This window comes from Pochonia chlamydosporia, chromosome 1 (genome assembly GCF_001653235.2).
Source record: "Pochonia chlamydosporia 170 chromosome 1, whole genome shotgun sequence".
NCBI lineage: Eukaryota > Fungi > Ascomycota > Sordariomycetes > Hypocreales > Clavicipitaceae > Pochonia > Pochonia chlamydosporia.
The window spans coordinates 1,762,325-1,782,047 of NC_035790.1; the positions used below are offsets into that span (position 1 = coordinate 1,762,325).

The 19,723-nt window shown below is 49.5% G+C and overlaps 9 protein-coding genes across 9 annotated transcripts; 6 read left to right on the forward strand and 3 right to left on the reverse strand.

The window, feature by feature from the left end:
- Positions 1–15: 15 nt before the first annotated feature.
- VFPPC_15136 (hypothetical protein) lies at positions 16–330 on the forward strand (the record flags this gene model as incomplete). Its single annotated transcript, XM_018292889.1, has 1 exon — positions 16–330. One exon carries the CDS (start codon positions 16–18, stop codon positions 328–330), a length of 315 nt encoding a protein of 104 aa, XP_018148538.1.
- Positions 331–3,936: 3,606 nt separating this feature from the next.
- VFPPC_12777 (pre-mRNA branch site protein p14) lies at positions 3,937–4,879 on the reverse strand (the record flags this gene model as incomplete). The annotated part of the gene is made up of 6 exons (XM_018290554.1): positions 3,937–4,094; positions 4,161–4,250; positions 4,347–4,474; positions 4,557–4,613; positions 4,677–4,700; positions 4,839–4,879. The coding sequence occupies 6 exons, from the start codon at positions 4,877–4,879 to the stop codon at positions 3,937–3,939; spliced, it is 498 nt and encodes a 165-aa protein (XP_018148539.1).
- Positions 4,880–5,541: 662 nt separating this feature from the next.
- VFPPC_15137 (hypothetical protein) lies at positions 5,542–5,700 on the reverse strand (the record flags this gene model as incomplete). The annotated part of the gene is made up of 1 exon (XM_018292890.1): positions 5,542–5,700. One exon carries the CDS (start codon positions 5,698–5,700, stop codon positions 5,542–5,544), a length of 159 nt encoding a protein of 52 aa, XP_018148540.1.
- Positions 5,701–6,330: 630 nt separating this feature from the next.
- On the forward strand, positions 6,331–7,863 carry VFPPC_00427 (methyl-CpG-binding domain-containing protein 4; the record flags this gene model as incomplete). The annotated part of the gene is made up of 1 exon (XM_018280447.1): positions 6,331–7,863. The coding sequence occupies one exon, from the start codon at positions 6,331–6,333 to the stop codon at positions 7,861–7,863; it is 1,533 nt and encodes a 510-aa protein (XP_018148541.1).
- Positions 7,864–8,255: 392 nt separating this feature from the next.
- Positions 8,256–8,660, forward strand: VFPPC_00428 (hypothetical protein; the record flags this gene model as incomplete). The annotated part of the gene is made up of 1 exon (XM_018280448.2): positions 8,256–8,660. One exon carries the CDS (start codon positions 8,256–8,258, stop codon positions 8,658–8,660), a length of 405 nt encoding a protein of 134 aa, XP_018148542.2.
- A 1,668-nt stretch (positions 8,661–10,328) lies between these two features.
- On the forward strand, positions 10,329–11,541 carry VFPPC_12778 (COPII-coated vesicle protein SurF4/Erv29; the record flags this gene model as incomplete). The annotated part of the gene is made up of 4 exons (XM_018290555.1): positions 10,329–10,486; positions 10,603–10,715; positions 10,818–11,311; positions 11,404–11,541. The coding sequence occupies 4 exons, from the start codon at positions 10,329–10,331 to the stop codon at positions 11,539–11,541; spliced, it is 903 nt and encodes a 300-aa protein (XP_018148543.1).
- A 1,126-nt stretch (positions 11,542–12,667) lies between these two features.
- On the forward strand, positions 12,668–14,506 carry VFPPC_00429 (prion-inhibition and propagation domain-containing protein; the record flags this gene model as incomplete). The annotated part of the gene is made up of 3 exons (XM_018280449.1): positions 12,668–13,184; positions 13,240–13,278; positions 13,344–14,506. 3 exons carry the CDS (start codon positions 12,668–12,670, stop codon positions 14,504–14,506), a joined length of 1,719 nt encoding a protein of 572 aa, XP_018148544.1.
- Positions 14,507–14,813: 307 nt separating this feature from the next.
- Positions 14,814–16,052, reverse strand: VFPPC_00430 (mannosyl transferase; the record flags this gene model as incomplete). Its single annotated transcript, XM_018280450.1, has 1 exon — positions 14,814–16,052. One exon carries the CDS (start codon positions 16,050–16,052, stop codon positions 14,814–14,816), a length of 1,239 nt encoding a protein of 412 aa, XP_018148545.1.
- Positions 16,053–17,542: 1,490 nt separating this feature from the next.
- VFPPC_12779 (hypothetical protein) lies at positions 17,543–18,818 on the forward strand (the record flags this gene model as incomplete). The annotated part of the gene is made up of 5 exons (XM_018290556.1): positions 17,543–17,713; positions 17,797–17,901; positions 17,959–18,180; positions 18,246–18,388; positions 18,458–18,818. The coding sequence occupies 5 exons, from the start codon at positions 17,543–17,545 to the stop codon at positions 18,816–18,818; spliced, it is 1,002 nt and encodes a 333-aa protein (XP_018148546.1).
- Positions 18,819–19,723: the final 905 nt, after the last annotated feature.

Genomic DNA, 19,723 nt, shown 5'->3' on the forward strand with positions numbered 1-19,723 from the left:
TATCTTGATCGTCGGATGGAGTCAACGGATGATCAAAGGCGATTCGGATCGTGTGTGGATAATGAGAAGAGTATAAGCATGCTTCTCCTCGTCTTCTTCTTCCTTCACATCCTTCTCTTTGAGCCCAGGAGGTTGATGACGGGGTGCTGGTTCATTATATACGATAATTTGATCCAGGGGGTGCTGGGTGCCATGGCTTTACAAGCAACACTGAAAAGGTGCTCATCTTGGTCGCAATATTGGTGTCAAGCTGCCAGATGTTGGGTTGGGTCCTGGGGCGTGTTTGCAGCAAAGCAAGACATACTAGCAGGGGAGTGTGACATAAGTTGACTTGTCCAGGGTGGTAATGATCAGTCGGAGGATGTTGGAAATCCACAGACAAGAGAACCAGTTCCATGTCAGTTTAACGAACGGGGTGTTCGTGAAAACTGGCAGGTGCATCGGGCCTGGGCGGGAGTTGGTTGATGAGAGGAAGGCGCAACGCACACAGTAGAGCCGTTGGTGGTGGCATCTGCACTTGACCCAAGCTGCGACCAGGCTTTGCCGCCCCAACTTTACTTTACTTATGGTCAATATGATAGCTTGATCTTGTGGCTTGAAACCGTTGCCCTGAGACGAGGTCACAACTCGAATTGATACCCAACACAGACATAACGAGGATGCCAGGAGGGCCGTATCCTGCAGTACCAAGTGCCAAAAGGAAAAGAGGATCCATCGCCCAGGTGTACTGTGGCTGTGGCGAAACAAACCCCAGCCAGAGCCTTCGAGTCCAACCAAATTTCAGGTAAAGCCAAATCCATTGTTGCCTTACCTTCCACGGGCTCGGATTTGGATTAACTGTCGATTAAATTTCTAAAGAAAGCCCTTTTGGGGGTTCCGATGCGGTTCAGAGTACACAGCCTCGTGAGCCAGACTCTAATGATGCAATCCTCTCCAGCTGGAGTGGTGATGCATTGACCCAACGGCCAGTTTTTGGGCCGGGCGACGGCAAGACATGGGCATGGGCATGGGCATGGGATGGACTCCTTGCTAAGCGTTGAATGGCTAGCATCGAATCAGAAATCGGACCTCAGTTGGGATTTCTTGAATAGAGTCCTAGTCTGCCTAGCCTCGAAAGTCACGACCAAGCATTGTAGTCAAAGCAGATACGGTGGCATCTGGTAGCCGCCCGGAGCTTTTACACCATCACCATCACCATCACCTCCGCAATGTTCGGTTGTATGCGATACATGGCGACTGATAGTTAATTGCAACTGCTCCATGGGCTTCAGCGAAGCGACCAACAGCCTAGTTAACCGTCCTTTGTGTTGGTTGGCTGTTGCCTGCAGTAGACACAAAACATCCAGGCCTGTGTACTCGGCGATGGCCGATATCATGGTATCCTCCACATAGCTTTCGACTGGCAATCGTCTGATGCAACAGCTGGATCAGGTCTTCCTGAAAGGTAAGACAGTGGCCCCAAGCGCAATCGAGCAGGCGTCCTAGACTAACAGTTTGTTGGTGCCTGGGTTCTGATCTGATGTTACGGAGTACAGAGGTGAAGTAATTTGGGGCTTTGTGCTACTTGACTTCAGCCTTGCAGAACGAATGTCCCTTGCCCAGAGGTATGACATGTTTCTCAGAAAATCAGAATAAACTAAACTGCGTATCGCGTCACTAATATCACAACCCGTGCAACGTAGTGAATACCTATGTTGCAATGTGTTCTCACTCTGAGCTCTGTTGGTAAAACGTGGCTCACTAGTTGCCAATGCCAACAGGTTTCTATTCGATATGAACATTGCACAGCATGGTCAGGGCAATAAAGGTCGGTGACACAGACAAAACCGATTGGGTTTGTTTTTTGACAGCCGCGCGATACGTTATTTAATCCGATAGCACATCGTGAAATTACGAAAGAATCAGTACGTTCCTATAGTCGACGGCCTTGTGTTGGATGGAATTTTCTGTTGGCCGTTGACACATGAACGAACCTGCGTTGGTATCTACAAACCTTTTCCGTTCTCCGCGAAACAACTGGGTTCATTCAAGTTGCATTGACCAATTCGGGCAATTTGGTACCAACAACCAACCTGTCTGCTTTGTCGATGCCGACAACGTGCATCCCCCATGCGTGGTGATGGTGATACCTGAGCGTCCATGTCAGCCGACGGCTAGCGCAAGGGCATCTTGAGATAGCCGCAGGTTATCACCGATACGGCAGATTCATGCGCGAAATTGAGTGAGAAGACAGTATTGTATCTTTCCTCTTTCCTTAGCATTGCGTTGCTCCTGTTATTCCTTCCTTTTCCTGCAGAGAAGTGCTGTTGCAGCAGCCGCATACTTATCTGTTGCTGCAATACACTCGCATACGAATAGTTGCAAGCCAGGACGACAGTCGTTTGCAACTTACATGCTCAATCCAGATGGCAATTACAAGCATCTATCTACTATTTAGCCTGTTACTGTAGTCTGCATTCACCCATTTCCAAGGTTTTGGTTGAGCCAGGTCATCTTCTCACTTGGAAAGAGTCAAATCCCAATCATTCTGAACCAGCTCCGTAGTCCATCATGCATCCGCCTGGCACAACTCGTCCCACGCTGCGGCCCTACGACCCATTCCACAACCAACATTGAAGCCCACACAGGCATGCACCAGACTCGAGACTGGAGCAATTGAGCTAGCTTGAGCACTGCCCCAGGGCGAACATTCGACACACCATGTCGACTTCAGTCAGCCAGGTCGCTCATCACAAGGCCAGGCATTCTCACGCCAAACTCACCACTTCCAGTTTCTTTCCTTTTTTGCAAGCCCATCTTCCCATCTCATCATATACTTCATCTTCCTATTTTTAATGCATTTATTCAGCCACGCAAGGCATTCTCCTTCCAGTCCACCCGTACACTGATGTACCTTGGTGGCCAAAATGAGCCTTGCCGTGCACGGCATGGAAATTTTACAAAACTGGCAATCGCCTGGAAAAGCATACCATGCTCCATTGTGGCAACAAATGCCATTCGCACGCTGCATTATGTTCACCGCTTGGTAGGTCGGAAGCTGGTGCCTGTTGTCAATCATCCACATCTCGCCCTGGGCCCCATCTGCATGTACCTGTGGCTAGGCTGCCGATGCTCTGTGTAAGTGAGATGTGGCTGTTTTTGCCACTGGGCGCTCAAGAGGTGGTAGATGCGTATGTTGTGACTCTTGTGTGATCGCTTGACCTTTGGAAAGCTACAATGTGTTCTTGGTTAAATGGGTTTCTTGAGTTGTACGAGTCCTCACACAACGCCTACTGCATGCAACTCGACTCAATATCCACAGGCACGGCATCGGAGTGCAGCGATTGTGCATAGACACATCTTACAGGGCCACGGTAACGACGATCTTGCGAGGCAATGGTCAGTCGTGTTTATAAAAAGGCCTCCTGACATGCGCAGTTCATTCACACCGAAGGTGTCCCGTTGAACTACAACAGCAGCGGTTTGGGACATCAACAACCGTCCTAGGTAATAATCGTATTAAGAGCGAGGGAACAATTTCAAGAGAAACTTGCACATCACCTAGGTGAAATGAAAACTGTCCGCTATTAAAGCCAGTAAAAACCAGTCGTTTCGCCGCCTTTGCCAGAGTGTCTAAAATGCCCTCTGCAAGAGAATACAATTCGTAGTGACCTTGTCATATCGTCACTTCCGCTTGAACGAAACCTTAATTTCCCTGTTCACCGTTTCCGAATTTCCCTTTCCAATCAACAAAAAGAGTTAAAATACATTGCAAGGAGTGATGAATTGATAAGAAGGCAATCCCGCCGCGACCCCACGAATAAAAAAACAATAAAGAGTAGATAAAGAGTCAGCTGGGTTGATTCGAGTCTTGATTATGCCGTTCAGTTCCCCCACATCGTGGTCGTTAAAAAGTAGGAGGAGACTGTCGTCGTTAAAGAGGCACGCGAGCAGCAATCACGCACATGATCTAAGAGCAGTTGGTGCCCCATCGACAAAGCGGACTGCTCGCGCGCCGGCATGCCCCTTGACAATGGTTGTGGCTGGTGGCGTGCCCTTTCGAAGGATCGTCTTAGGATCCGGCGAAGCAGACTTTGGAGGTGACAAAGACCGGCCTGAAGACTTTGAAGGTCTCTTGTCTTGCAGGCTGTCTACAGGCCGGTCGGATTGTCAATCTATACCGTGCTGTTTCTTCAGCTGAGCTAAAGATTCCCGACGGGCTTCCAGGTCCTCTTTTGATTTGGCCATCTTCTCTGGCTGATGATACAGAACTGTTTGATAATGGTTAGCATGTGCGGGGGCTAAAGAGATGAAAGTTTCCGGGAGATGGAGGTAACGCCGTATATCGATATCGACTTGTCACGTACCGACAAGATAACGATTTTGGAAGTTGAAGCCGTTGAGCTTGTCGCAGGCTTGCTTCGCATCCATTACGTCCTCATAGACCACGAAGGCCGTTCCCTTGGTGCTGCTGGAGATACCCTGACGAACTTGGCTGCAGAGAAAATCGTTAGTAACCGATTGACGCTGGCGGCTGTATCGAAACATCGTAGGAATATTGAGATCGGGCTGCATACCGGATGGGTCCGAATTTTCCAAATAGGTCGAAAAGCTCCTCTGGAGTTACGCTGTAGCTATATCCATCACTGTCAGTTCGGTGGTTCGATTAGCGGCTTCGGTCGATCGGAACAAGTTACCTCAAATTCTTGACGAACAGAGCTCTGCAAAGATGGTTAGCCATGTCGAACGCGACGGCGACAGAGGGGACATGTCCGGAGTCACGATTGAAAAGGCCTTGATGCCCAGAAAAACGGTTTCCAGGCGACAAATGCATCTCCACGCGCAAAAACAGCACTCACCTGTTGACTTCGGGTGCGAGTTTCCCGCCGCGACTACTCATCCTTTGGATGGATTTGCTGAAATTGAACGAAGACTCGAAAAGGGTCGGAGGCGGCTCCGTTGAGGCTCGAGGATGATGGAAGGATGGATTGGGATCAGACCTGAGCGGAGGCGCAAGGTGGACAACGGTGACTAGCCTCAGCCAGTCAATGATCTGGGTCACGTGAGGTGATGGTTTGTGCTCTGGGCGAAGTGGTTCGGCGTGGCAGTGTGGGAATCGCAAAGAGGCATCGAATTGATGGCAAGACGAGGAGCGTGTCGGCCAACGCTAGTGGTCACTTTCCTTTCAAAAGTGGGGATGGATTTCGCATCGGACCTGACCAGAGCTTATCCCACGCAACCATTCAGTTCGGCTCAATGAATCAGTGAAATGCTTTGTTTGCGCCGCACGAGAACAGAGAAAGCTGTACGGAGTAGGATGACCACTGTTGGTCGTTTGCATGGGAAGGCACCCACTGATAGCAATGCGGCTTTTTATGCAAACCTTGGGAGCTTGGAGGCAAGCTGGGGGGAAGCTTCCGCCGTGATACCACATGCAGCCTCACACGCAATGAATACATCACTGTTTCTCCGGCGCTTTATCTCGTCGGCTCATCCGCAGCTTGCGCGGAGATAAGACCTACACCTGGCACATTTTCGGAAGACAAACCAAGTGAGTAGGTTTCAAAGACATGGGATACTTGACGTCTTTGAAGCCTGAGGCATATTATTTACAATGATCGAGAGCACACATGCGCCTGCTGTCTTGAAAAAGGCAATGACATACCCATGCATAATAGCGGCCGTGGGCAGGGCACGGTAACCGAGTAGCTCCGTGACCATGCCAGATTACTATCAAACACAACAATAAACCCTTGCTCGCATTGGCATCAGGTGAAGTCCATCAACCACCCCCTTTCGGTCTTGAATTAGCCTCGTTACGCTCCAAATTTATCATCCTACTAAAGTAAACCTGGTATTGATGTCGGCGCCGAGGCTTGGCAGAGTCGTATTTTGCGAGATCTGCGATTGTCGATTGCCTCCAACTCTGGCCCCACTTCGACATGGCACTTCGGCGGTCTGGTGCGTTAATGTTGGTGAACTTTAATACAGTACATAAACTATGGGACGCACGGTACTAGCCAAGACAAGAACATTCAATTCTGCGCATTTCCACCCAAAAGCACGGTGTTTTGGAGGACTATATGTACTGTTAACACTGTACCTGCCAGCACTGGTTCACGAGCCATTCAGCTGTTGCTGAAGAGTTAGGACACATGCAGAATCAAAACCATGGTCAACTGGGCTCAGAAAATCATTTTCGGTTTTCAGTCCACACGATAAGATCATCCCACAGTTCCACAAACTCAGCATGCGTGCAATTTTGTCACCTTCTCAGCCCTTCCTGCTCTTTTCTGTCCGCAGAATCGTTCCCACCATCCCTGCTCCCACTGCCCAAAACAGTGGTACCAAATGTCACTCTCTTTCGGGTCTGCAGTTTTATCAACTTTTGACATCCGGGAGGAGGAGAGGGAATATCTCTCGCAATTGGTTGAATCACCTGATACTCCTTGCGATGAAACGAGACGACTTGTTGACAGTAGTATTCTGGCCAACTCTGAAGACTTTCACTATTTGATTGACTGTGCTACATCCATCCAGCAAGCAAATCGTCTTCCTCATGACAACTTGGGGGGCAATGATATCCTTACATTTGTGTGGTATATCCTGGCTGGTGAAGGTATCGATCATAATGCAGACCTAAACCCGTGGGCGGAGACAGATCGCCTGATACTTCTTGCCAAGGAACTGGCTACAGACCCGGATATTCAAGGTCCATTTTCTTGCAATATTTCGAACGACATACGTCCGCCAAAAAGGTCTCGCCTTCGATCCAGATCAACCAAATATACCACCACAGTCTCACACTTTTGGTCAACCGAACCAAGCACACAGGCCGAGCCCCCAAACAGCAGCTCAAGCCATGGATATAGCCACTTGCAGAAGACCAATCTTGCCAATGGGCTTTCGGAAGCAGGAGTAACCAACATCAAACAGAACAGAGAAGTAATACACCAAAGAAGAGTCGCACAAAGCACCAAGACTATTCGCCCACAATGTCGGTTAGCACCCAGCAAAACTGGTACACTATGTCCTACTGCTCGAATATCCCCATACTTTGCAACAGGAGCTGTCGTCAAAAAATCCCCCAAGCGGCCACCAGCAGGTGTCGTCTCAAGCGTTCGTTTCCCACCACTATCCTCGCCGACATTTGGGCTTGTTCAGGAAAGACTCGCACACGAGCCATTCTGGCTATTAATAGCGGTAACATTCTTGATCAAGACAAGTGGTCAAGCGGCTATACCGGTTTTTTATAAAGTCAAGGAAAGGTTTCCTTCGCCTGAAGAGCTAAAGGACCCGGACAATTCCGAAGAAATACTAAGCATGATTCGCCATCTTGGTTTGGCTATTCACCGGCTGGCCTTTATTCACAAGTTTGCCGAAGCTTACAGTAGCAACCCACCAACAGCAGAGAAATTGTACAGGGTTAGAAACTACGATAAGAGAGATACACAACACCTAGGCGTTAATACCAGGAGCAACGGCGAGTCTATTCGGACGGCTGTGCCTTCCAATGACGACGAAGCGCATCCAGAAGCATGGGAAATTGGACATATGACTAAAGGAAAATACACACTGGATAGTTGGAGGATATTTTGTCGAGACGAGTTCTTGGGACGAGCCCAGGACTGGAATGGTAAGGGACAAAAGCCAGAGTTTCAGCCCGAATGGATGCGAGTTAGGCCGCTTGATAAAGAGCTCCGAGCATATTTGCGATGGATGTGGATGCGAGAAGGTTGGGAATGGGACCCCGAAACTGGCGAGCGACGAGCGCTACGGCCGGAATTGCAAGCAGCTGTAAATGAAGGAAGGGTTGAGTATGACAACAGTGGAGGACTTCGAATTTTGAACACACCGGCGCAGGATATGGATGACAGGAAATAGATACGGGGGGCCAGTCATTTTATTTTAGGACACAAGAAGGCTCTGCCTAACTGGGTTAGCCAGCCACTTACGAGTAACAGTCGTGGCCTATTTGTTGAATAGCCCTCGCATATGATAGCTTCCATGTTGGATCTTGGTGTAGTTACTGTATATTACGCCGATATTGAACATGCATAAGCTTGGTTAGGGTTAGGGAATTGGTTGAAATCTTCTTGAGGGTATCTCAGAATCGTGACAAGCGCATTCCTAGCCACTTTACTCGACAGAGTGAATGTCTGAAGTTGGCTTAGGACCTGATTTCGAGAGCACGTGAACGACATGAAGACAACCACAAATGCGTGGCATAACATTGAGCACCAAAGCAAATTCACTCCACAATTAGCAACTCGTTGATGGGCATTTTATTGCCACCAGGACAGAGCCGTTATGCAAACCCGCCAAGAATGCTTGAAGTGTATGCACTATGCAGAATCTGCAAGTATCTCCAATTCAACGTACTTGACAGCAAGGCACGCCTGAGTAAGGATTTGGTCTATGGGTTCTCGGAGTTTCCGGACGTAACATTCGTCAGTTCGTCAGCCAAAGTCGTATTAATAGAAGTTGCAGCGCTATGTGCAGCCGCCCCAAGTAGACCAGACTGCAACTACTTGGAGCGGCATGTCAGCAATGGAATTCCTCCGGTTCAGTCGTGGCGGTTGCGCGCCAACAGAAGGCGGGGGAAGTACAGTAGCTCGGCTACGCTGGGAAGTTGGAACTGGGAACCTTGCTTATGTGCGGATACACGTAGGGCCAGGTGAGAAAAAGCACCGAGAGGCCAGGCTAGGCTGGCATCCTTTATCCTCCCTTCAAGTTGGAGGAGTGTCCTAGGTGAGACATTCAATGTTGTGGTGCGAGGGAAGTGTTTGGTTGGAAAGCGTCAATCAGGTCCATGTCGAGACTTGAGTGTGGCGTTATGTATCAACAGCAATGAGGATTCAGCAGGCATCAACAGCAAATGGCAAGTCGACTTGGTAGTTTTCTATTGTATTGATGCTCGAATATTGTATTGTATTGGCAGTGGGATGAGGACAGCACGGCTTGGTACTTGAGTAGAGAGAATAAGCTCTGGTGGCGGGCATTGTCAATTCTGCTGCGATGGATGTGCTTGGATTACTGTCCACTACCTAGGTACTTAGGCTTGTCGACGACGTGCTGGCCCTAGTTACACAATGTACCCAGCGCTCGAGGAAGGCAGGAAGACTAGACAGGTCCGGTTGAATCCTGACATGGGAGTCGTTGGGATCCTACTTACAAGGAGCCAGAACTTTGGGGCAAATAGCTTGTAGTGACATGGAGCCCAAGCCCAGCGCCATCAACATTGTTGCGGCTGTCTGCCGGTGCCACAGTCCTACACGAGAGGGCAAGGGGTCAAGGAGCATCATAAAGCATCATTGCCAAACTTGATGCTGTGCGGCGAATGCATTGACAAGGACACAGTTACTGTACGGCTTTGAGTTTGCTCAAACATTTGATACCAGACTTCAAATGTTCAATGTTGATGTGCAGCTCCACAGTTGAGCAGCATGGAGTCTGGCCAATGGAGTGGACACCTCGGCACATTGATCAGTGGCACTGGGCTGCCCTTGGCAGTACCTGGACGTCACGGGATTCCAAGGCTAAAGGACACAGTTGTAACTTTGATCCCTTCAGTTGGCTGTCGCTGGTCTGGTGGGCTTGAGTGTGCTCAAGTGCTACTTGCAGGGGTCTGGTCTGAGGTCATAGCTCCGTCCTCCTGCCGAGCGGGCCCCATTACTCTGTTCAATACCACTTGGCAACGGCACCTGCTTTTCTGAGGACAGGCTCGAGTAAGGCCAGGTATCGATTGTTCCATGTCCATCAACCTGGTCACTTTAGTTATGGTCAGATCGATTTAGAGACTTGTCCATTCGACTCTATCCACCCGAACGGCCTCAACCGGACACTTGACCAATTCCCAACCCCTCCATCTTCGATTCCAGCTCCCTTTTAACCTTCAACTCATCTCGTCATTTGTCGCTGAAGCCCAACACTGCCTGCCATTCGTGTCCATCTGCGGCTCTCTGCCAGCTCTCAGTCAGCTCTCCTGGGTCTCACTCAGCTTCTCTCTCTCCCGCCGCCACGACATTGCTTCCACCAGTTGACCAGTTGACCAGTTGAGACCAGCCCAAGGCGCCTCCTCCCTCCTCCACGTCGCCCCACGCCAATAACCACGTCTACCACTTCTTCCCATCCAGCCTTCTCCGGTTCAATTCTTTCGTAACCTTCTCAACAGACACGTTTGTCGTCAGCCGGACTGGTCTGCAACTGTCGCGAGCTACATCCTCGTACACCACGATTGGCAGAAGCAAGATCTTTCGCAGACACTTCACCCATTTGCGCCCTCACGTATCCAACCACGTCTCGCTTCGCACCTGGGTAGCTGTCAAAACCACAAACGCTCCTTCATCATGCAGCGCGGTCCTTCTGGTTATGGCCTCAGTGGCCCTCCGCAGTATGGCGGTCCTTCCAATGCTGAGGAGTCCAATGGCAACATCCTCGACCAGATTCGCCCTTATACCAGCAAGGTTGAGGACTTCCTAGACAGTGCCAGCGAGCCCATCAAACCGTAAGTGGCCACCTGTTCCAACTCACCCCAAGGCGAGTCGAGCTACCTGCGCAGCCAACTCCCTCGACCGCATGCCATGACACATTTTGCTAACTTCAGCGCTTGCTCTCCTACAGCTACCTACCTGCCATTGGCCGATTCCTGATTGTTGTTACCTTCCTGGAGGATGCGCTGCGAATCGTGATGCAGTGGAGCGACCAGCTCTTGTACCTGCATGACTACCGACACAGTAAGTGCATACATACATACATGACCATCTGGCCAGAGCCAACCCAATTGGCAATGGAAAAGACTACTTCGGCGAGTGCAATAGTCATCTAACACGGCACAGTCCCCTCGGGCATCACCCACATTTTCCTCATTGTCAACGTCATCGCCATGGTAGCTTGCTCCACCCTTGTCATCGCCAGAAAGCATTCGGACTACGCCGTCGCTGGACTCATGGGCGTCGTCGTTACCCAGGCTCTCGGTTACGGCTTGATTTTCGACCTCAACTTCTTCCTTCGAAATCTGTCCGTCATTGGTGGTCTTCTCATGGTTCTCTCCGACTCTTGGGTGCGCAAGACCAAGGCTTTCGCCGGACTTCCCACACTCGATGAGAAGGATCGCAAGATGTACTTCCAACTGGCCGGCCGTGTTCTGCTCATTTTCCTCTTCATCGGATTCGTCTTTACTGGCCAATGGTCCATCTGGCGCGTAATGGTCTCTCTGCTGGGAGCTGGCGCTTGCGTCATGGTTGTTGTCGGTTTCAAGGCCAAGTTCAGCGCCACCCTTTTGGTTGTCATTCTGAGCATCTTCAACCTGTTTGTTAACAACTTCTGGACTGTGAGTTTATGCCATTTGTCTTTACCAAGCGTGCTTTCAACTGTTTGTTATTTGCATTTTTTGGACGTCTTTGCTAACGCACGTATCACTAGCTCCACGAACACCACCCACACAAGGACTTTGCCAAGTACGACTTCTTCCAGATCCTGTCCATTGTTGGTGGTCTCCTTCTGCTGGTCAACAGTGGCCCCGGCCAGTTCAGTATCGACGAGAAAAAGAAGGTCTACTAAACGACCTGCACGGAACGAGAAACTTGGAAAGAGGGCCGCCATGGATGAAAATGATTTGCGGTCTTCATGTTGCACGATTTGGCTTTTCCTGCGAGGGGATTGCAGCTTTTTACGGGGCGCTTTGTTGGTTTCAAGGACAATGCATTGAAAAAGAAAAAGTCCCTCGCCGTCACCACCACGAGCAGGACTGTCATGAAATACTCCCAATTGTTTGCGATATATAGAAGAAACGTAGGCGGTAGTTGTGTGTTGTAGTGAAGTACGCATGCTTAGGCACAAGATCAAAATCTCATTTAAATTTCAAACATGTCTGAGCGCCTGGTCCGTTGAGTATTGGCTCCCACAAGTGTCCGGTCGATTGGTTGTTGTTGATCAAGTGGAGGGACTCGGTTATGTTTTATTGCGCCCCATATCCAGTCCTCCGTAGTCCGTACTCCGTATGTGCCTGGCGGTTCTTGACTGAAGCTGTACTAACTTATAAAGCGGGCCGAGCCTTGGCGTCTAGATGGGATGGGGGGGTCCATGTCTGTCTGCTTCATCCGGACTCCAAGGCTCCTCAGGGCAGAAACTCTAAAAATGAAGTAGTCAATTCCAGTTGGCCAACTTGGCTGTTGAGCACAATATATCCGGTTTTGAGTGCCGCATAATGCAACGATGATGGACAGCTTAATACCAGGCTTTTATGACATCATCACGTGACGTCGTCATACAACGCAAGATGGTGGAAACAGGAGGGACATGGAGTACTGGTCGAGTGCAGTGTGACAGGACTATGAAGCTCCGCTCTCTCTTTGATCTACTTTGCGGTGTAGAAACATTCTTTGCATATTCTTATATGAGCCATTCCTTTGTACATGGCTAGCTCCCTAATCAATTGGTCAAATTAGCAAGCTGCTCGTTTTCTCGGTAAGCTAGTGGGGTGTTTCGTTGCAACCACTTAATATTCCACACTATTATATAGTAGCACCCAAGGCACACCGTCAGATTTTCGACATCCCATCCAACATTTTATAAATTGCACCACTTTAAACTCTTCTAACCATTCAATTGGACTCCTACTCTATCCTCTAGCAAAAAATCATTACATTAAACACACTCCCACCAGCAGAGTCACAGTCTCCCAACAATGGCCGCCGAACTGATCGGCACCACCATTGGTGTCGTCGGCTTCATAGGCCAGCTCTTCGACGGCTGCGTCAAAGCCTACGGGTACTTTACAACCGCGTCGCACCTCGACACAGACAGCCAGCGGCTCATGTGCAAAGTACGCATCGAGGAGATGCGCCTCGTCGTCTGGGGAAGGGAATGGGGAGTCGCCGAGGGGAAGCTAGAGGCCCATCTGGAGGGTGGGAAGAATGAGGGGTTGAGGGAGCTGGCGACGCAGATCTTGGAGGAGTTGCATGGGACGGTGACGGATTTCAGAAAGTTGCAGGAGCGGTATGGGCTGAGGGAAGATACTGGCAATGGAAACGGGAATGGGAACGGGAGTGCGGTTGGCGTGGAGAGTAAAGGGGGGAAGAAGATTTCACCGGGGCCGTCGCCGACGCCGTCGAGAAAGGGGTCCAAGGATGATGGGAAGGCGGTCAAGACGGAGAGGAGTTGGAGGAAGGAATGGAGTTTGAGGACGAAATGGGTTATTGCGGGTGAGATATGCGGGATACATACTTGCGTTTGGATGTGGTGCTGACGTTTGTGTAGACAAGGACAAGTTTACAAACTTGTTGAAGGACTTGAAGGGTATGTCATAAACAACCTCACCCTCGTCCTTGAAAATTAAAACAAGGCAGAAGCTGACAGTTTAGACTTCAACGACGGCCTCGAGCGTCTCTTCCCGCCATCACAACTACCCTCCTTCCAACGCACATGGACGCACCGCCTCCTCGAATCCGCCCAAAGAGACCTCACGCAGCTCTCGCTGCTAGAAACAGCCTCAAGTGACACATACCCGCAGCTCAAAACATCAGCAAACCTCAAATCCCTACGCATCAACCTCGACAGCAAGCCGCAATCCGCATTCAAGCCCACCTTTGCCCTCAAAGTCCCATTCAGCGCCCTCACTCTCTCCTCACCGACACCAGCACCCGCCAAAATAAACGGCGGCAAACGAAGCCAGGGCCATCACAACACAGCAGGAGACGTCCTCCTCGAATGGGTAGATTACGACCGCGAAGCCATTGAAGAGCGTGTCGCCCACGTCCGGCGGATGGACGACCTCGCTCGCATGATGCACTCCTCGTCCTCGTGCCACCCGGACCTTCACTCCATCGACTGCGTAGGCTACACCGACGACTCTGCAAACAGCCGCTACGGTCTCGTGTATAAGGCCCCCGCGGGTAGCTATTCCACCCTCCACGCCCTCATCTCCTCGCCGGACCTGAAGACGCCGGACCTCGACGACAGGATACGCCTGGCACACACGCTCGCCGTGGCCCTCTGGTCCCTCCACTCCCTGGACTGGCTGCACAAGTCTCTCTGCAGCTCAAACATCACCTTCTTCCCGTCCGCCTTCTCCAACTCTGCGACGTCGCCTACCGCTACCGCGGCGCTCATACCAGACATTTCAAACCCCTATCTCGTTGGGTTTGATGCCTCTCGACCAGACCTCGATACCGCGCTCTCCATGGTCCCCAAGAATCCGTCCATCGAGAATCTCCACAGACATCCTTCCTCGCTACGCGGCATGAGCCACTGCAAAGCCTTTGACATTTACTCCCTCGGCCTGGTCCTACTGGAGATTGGGCTGTGGAAAGTCCTCCAGACGTATTACAAGCCGCACTACTCGGCGGAGCGATGGAGAGACAAGGTTGTCTTGGCGGTTCTCGTCCAGGGGCTAGGGAGCAAAGTTGGCAAAAAGTTCAAGAACACTGTGGAGATGTGTCTCACGGCTGGGGAGGACGTGTCCGGCGGGGAGGCGGGCAAGATTATGGAGAAGGTGGTGTCTACGTTGGAGAGTATTCGGGTGTAGGTGTTGGGACTCGTACATACCATGATGAATTAACGGGATAGGTTGCATTAGATACATATTAGCATAAGCGTATGGGGCATTAAACATAGGATAGTGACGAGATATAAAGATCAAATGAATGAACAGAATACACATATACGGGTTCTATTTTTATTGACAGGGCGAATTGATCACCATACATTAGCTGCACGAGGCACTTGAAACCCGTAAACACAAGGGTTTCGTTGGTGTTTTAATCGCATATTCCGCGCATGTATTGACTGACACATTAAAGTGATGTGAACCTAGCCGCTAGCAACGGTAATTATTACCAAGGATACTGCCGCACTTCATCCTCGCAATCTATATCTAAGCCATTTTCTATTTGTTCTTGATGCTTCTTGTCCAAATACTCCAGTAGAATATCCCCATACTTCTCTCTCCCTTTGTAAATGGAAACATTGTCATCCCAGCTGCGAACTGCACTTGCCAATCTCCCCGGAACATATTCCTCCTGTACGATTTCAGTGACCGGATGAAAATAGGTTCGAATTGTAAAGCAAATAGCCCCCGTCTTAGGTAGGCGACGCAGAGTCTGCCTCTCAGACCGAAACCAGTGATTTTCAATGATGGTATCCTTTTCGGCAGTGCTCCAGCTTACCGTAGGATTATCCTCTGCGCCAATACTATGACTCCATGCAAGCGAATCATCGACTTGGATAAAGTAGTTATTGCGACTATACAATACATCAGGCTTTAACCGCTGAAAGAACTTGATCATCCCCTTCTCGAGCTTCTCTTTAAACGAAGGCACGTTCCCAGAGGTATGGATGTCAGATAGCGACATGCCAAATTTGTCAGATAGTCTCCAGAATCCCGGCAGGAGAATACACCCTGCGAGAAGGCGATATGTACCGGAACCGACGGGTTGTTCTAACATTAGTGCCAGATCATCTTGGATTAGGCGTGCGCATATCGCCATTGGGTTTTCTCGAAGCGGGCGCTCTAGAATATTAAAGGATTCGCCGGACCAGGGATTGTCGATGCCGACTGACGTTCGTTTGAAGAGAGTTGGATATCGGGCTGGCAGGTAGCTGACCAGTTCTTCGAGTAACTCTATGGCGGCGGGAAAGGCGGCGGGATCTGTCTTTATGCATTTCTCGCCACGTTCTTGGATCCTGGCTGCCTTATCGGCGTGGTATTTTGGGAAGTGGTTGTCAAGCTCGATCCATTCATCTGGTTCAATGGTACGCAGGCCCATGGTGATGTTGTATTTTGGTCCGTATCGGAAAGCTCTGTATGGCAGCGGCTTGGTTTGATGAATCGACCACTGGGGGTAGGGACGAGGGCTTCGGATCTTGTAGCATATTGGGCTGACAATTTTCTCAGCTAGTCCTGTCTTTGTGTTCTTTTCAATAGAGGCATGGGATTTGGATGTTTCCCCTTGACTGATGGACTGCTTTGAACGGTGTTGACCAGCAAAGTACATCAATGCTAGGCAAGCAATGGTAAATAGCACGGAGAGTCCGAATCCGCCAAATAGGTCGAGAAACACTGCGGTCAACATCTCGACTGTAGCTTGTTGGATAGTACACCAGCTACTAGTGCTGCGTTGGGCATAGGCTCAATGACAAATAGCCGTAGTTGCGCTGATGATAAGTTAAGGATGAGACCCAAGTACGGATCTGACCTCTTTCGAGGCCCCTTACCCCTTTGTGTCACCAAGCTGGCATGTGGAAGAGAGTTAACATGCCATGTATCCTGGAGTTTATGTGGCTGACGAAATACGCGTTGCGCTTTGTTCGCTGACGAGGGTAATGGAACGAACGGCACGGAGGAACTTTCATTGATTGTCTTACAAACCATCAGCAATTGCTACTGCGATCGAATTGCTCATGACTGCTCGGTAGTGATGGTGATGTTGACATGTCTGAGTTGGCCGGCTATCAAAGCCACCAAAGCCACTGGATGTCACCAAATTTCACCGGCAGCCAAAGAGCTTCATTACCTACCAGGCTTTAGTAATTAATGATTCTGCCACTGCTTGCATCGGTCTCGATTAACGGTATTATATTGCCTAGCAAATGGTTCGTCCGGTGGCTTTCGTTATTAATTTGGCAAGCTGAGAGAATACTAGCGCCGCTGTCTCTTGAGGAGCCGAGTCCGGGAGACGTAGGAATCTCGATGCAAAAATGCATTTTACAACATGGCTTACCAAATTGCTCTTTCAAGGAGTATCTTGTGGCGGAAGAAAAAGACCAACGTCTGCAAAGTTTACGCGAATCTTGTCCGGCTTCCGTTTGAAGCCCGAGTCTTGATGGGTCGATGATGACGGGCCCTATTAAAGATGTAGGCAGATGCAATGCATACCTGGATTCTTTTTTGATACTTCCAGCTGCTTTCCAGCTGCTGCTTAGACTTGGTTATACTTGCAGATTAGTAAGAAAGACGAAACGCAGTCTTGCTCCCTTCCGCGTCAAGCACCCCAGAGTCCCAACACTCCAACCCTGACGCCATGTCTCTATCTAGTCCGTGGGTGATTCATGTGAGATAGAAGCGGCCTATAAAATATTCGGACAGCCCCGGTGTCAGATGACTGAGACAAAATAGTTTGTACCTCTGCTCTGACTTCAAATCGCTGTCTTCAGTCTATGGTCGTGTTCTAGACTGCCTTAGGGCTAAAACTCCATGATGTTGGCTACTTGCCGGTTAGACCTCATCCGGTCATGAAGGCATCTGAACCTCCTCTACGGTTGACTTGACTGCTCTGACTAATCGGCTTGTTCTAAGAACATTCGCTGTGTCAAACCGTTCCAACTGTCTACCTTGTTCGACAACAGCCCAAAGTTCGAAATGTCACGGATCCCATTGGACTTGTGCCATTTGGGCCCCTTATATCCCGTCTTACATCTTCTTTTTCCCTTTTCCTTTGCCTTTACCGCTCGTTTGTCACAGATTCCTCTCGCTCCTTCCTTTTCTGTTTCTTTGAACAAAAGTCTCACCAGCTACCTCACTCTTTACTAACCTATTAAAATCGTACCAACAACTTTGTCGACCATGCCACAGCCTCACGAGCCTATCACGGCCATCAACAAGTCGCCACTGTTACAAGTGTTGACATGGCTCCTTCTCAGTATAACTCTCTTTGCTGCCTTTGCTCGAATCGGGACCAAGTTGGTCATGGTCAGCAAGTTGAAGTTGGACGACCACTTGGCCATATTAGCAACTGTTAGTATCGCCCATTTCCCGATGTGGTGATAATCTTTCAGTCACGACACTTGACTAACTGGTGAAATTAATACCATCTGCAGCTCGCTGCTGTTGGCCAGTCTATTGCTGTTTTTGTTGGATGCAGAAAGGGCCATGGGGCACACTTCGACACATTAACCAGTGCGCAAATCTCTGTCGCCCTCAAAGTAAGCAAACCTCACTAGATGTTTTACTAGGCACGGAAGCTTATTACACAGCTGCAGTCTGAATATGCTGCGAATATTCTCTTCATCGCAGGTCTCGTACTCGCAAAGCTATCACTCGCATCTTCCGCAACCACCTTTGGCCTTGGCAACCATCGCCGTGCCATCTTGCGTACTTCGATCGGCGTCATCATCTGGGGAGCTGTAGCCCTTTTGGTAGTCATGTTTCAGTGTCAACTACCAGCACCATGGAACCATATAAACAAGTCATGCATTAACCGAGTGAGTGGGCTTATCCTCCCCGGCGAAAATACAGCTGGACGCAACCGGCTAATGGTTTACCTCAGGCGGCATTCTGGACTTACTTCTCAGTCACTAATATTATCACCGATATTGCACTCGTCGCAATCATGGTCGATGTTTTCAGGCATATGCAAGCCTCCCGGGCTCGGAAAGTCGTAGTTATTGGTGTATTCGGGAGTCGCGTCTTGTAAGCACCAAGCTCGCAAACTACGTCAAAGACAGAGCTAGGCATTTGCTAACACATCTTACACCTCAGCATGATTCCAGTTATCATCTGCCAGATTGCGTACTCCTTCAAGTCCATGAACTCTGGTGATCCAACCTTTGACATGTGGCAGTATACAGTGATTATGCAGGTCATGCAAACACTAAGCATCGTCACCATATGTGTACCGGCCTTCAAACCTTTCCTCGAGAGCCTGGAGTCTGGGCAGATGAGCGCGGACGACCTCCGTCGGCAAGGAAAGAAAGGCGCCAACGGCTATAGCAGCGACGTAGTCGATTATCTCTCCGGTAGGAGTAATAACACCGGCCCTGGTGTTTCCAACCACTCTGCGGTTTCTGCAAGTAACGAGGTACCAACTACAGTAACAACCTCACTGTCAAATAAAGCGTAGAAGTTGGCGGAGGGACATGAACAACTTGAAGCGAGCCGCTTTCGTTGAGATGTCAAGTACATGAGCAGAGTCGCAACGTGCTCGTAGGGTCTGATGCAGGGAATTCGACCTCGGTATGTTTGTTTATCACACAACTTATAGTACTTCTTGCTTATGGAACAAGCAGAGAGGTTATTTTGTACTATTAGAGCTCTTATTTAATTACTTTTTCTCCTACTTTTAGCTCAAGTTTAGTACTATTCTTGTCGCCTTTACCTCTCATTGATGAATATAAAAATGGAGTACTCTCTCAAGCTGCATCCTAATCCTCCACCAGACTCTCCATTAACTATCGAAATAGAAGTCACTGTCCGCCATGGAAGTCCTTGCGTGTTTTTGTTCCGTCGCCTCCTTTCTTCCTCTTGGTCTCTCTTGTATCCTTTCACACTAGCCTCTCCGTGCGTGAAAATGAAATTAGTAAGGCTGATGGCGTCGTGAATGTTTACCCTGACATTGATGCCAGACATTCTAACCGCCAATAATGATGAGCACATGTACGTCACTAAGTTTTCATGACACTGGTTGACTCTTCTCGCCCGACATGGAATATAATACCCTCATCTCGAACCCAACACTAGTCCGCATTTTGTAATTGTAGCAACGGTCGGACTCGGCTCGCTTATATCATCTTGCCTATTTCATTGTCTGTCTCACAATCCCTGCGGTCTCAACTGGCAGTGTTCCTGATGCCTGACCTTGATGTGTTCAGTTGCGATAAATTAGAAAATGTCATGGCGCGATGAAACCACCACGGACTATTGCGCTGTCATGATCTGGTCTTCCTGTTCTCATGCTCCTGTTCTCATATTCCTGTCTTCGCCTCTTCTTTTATTTGGTGTTATTTTCTGCTGATTCTCGTTTCTCTT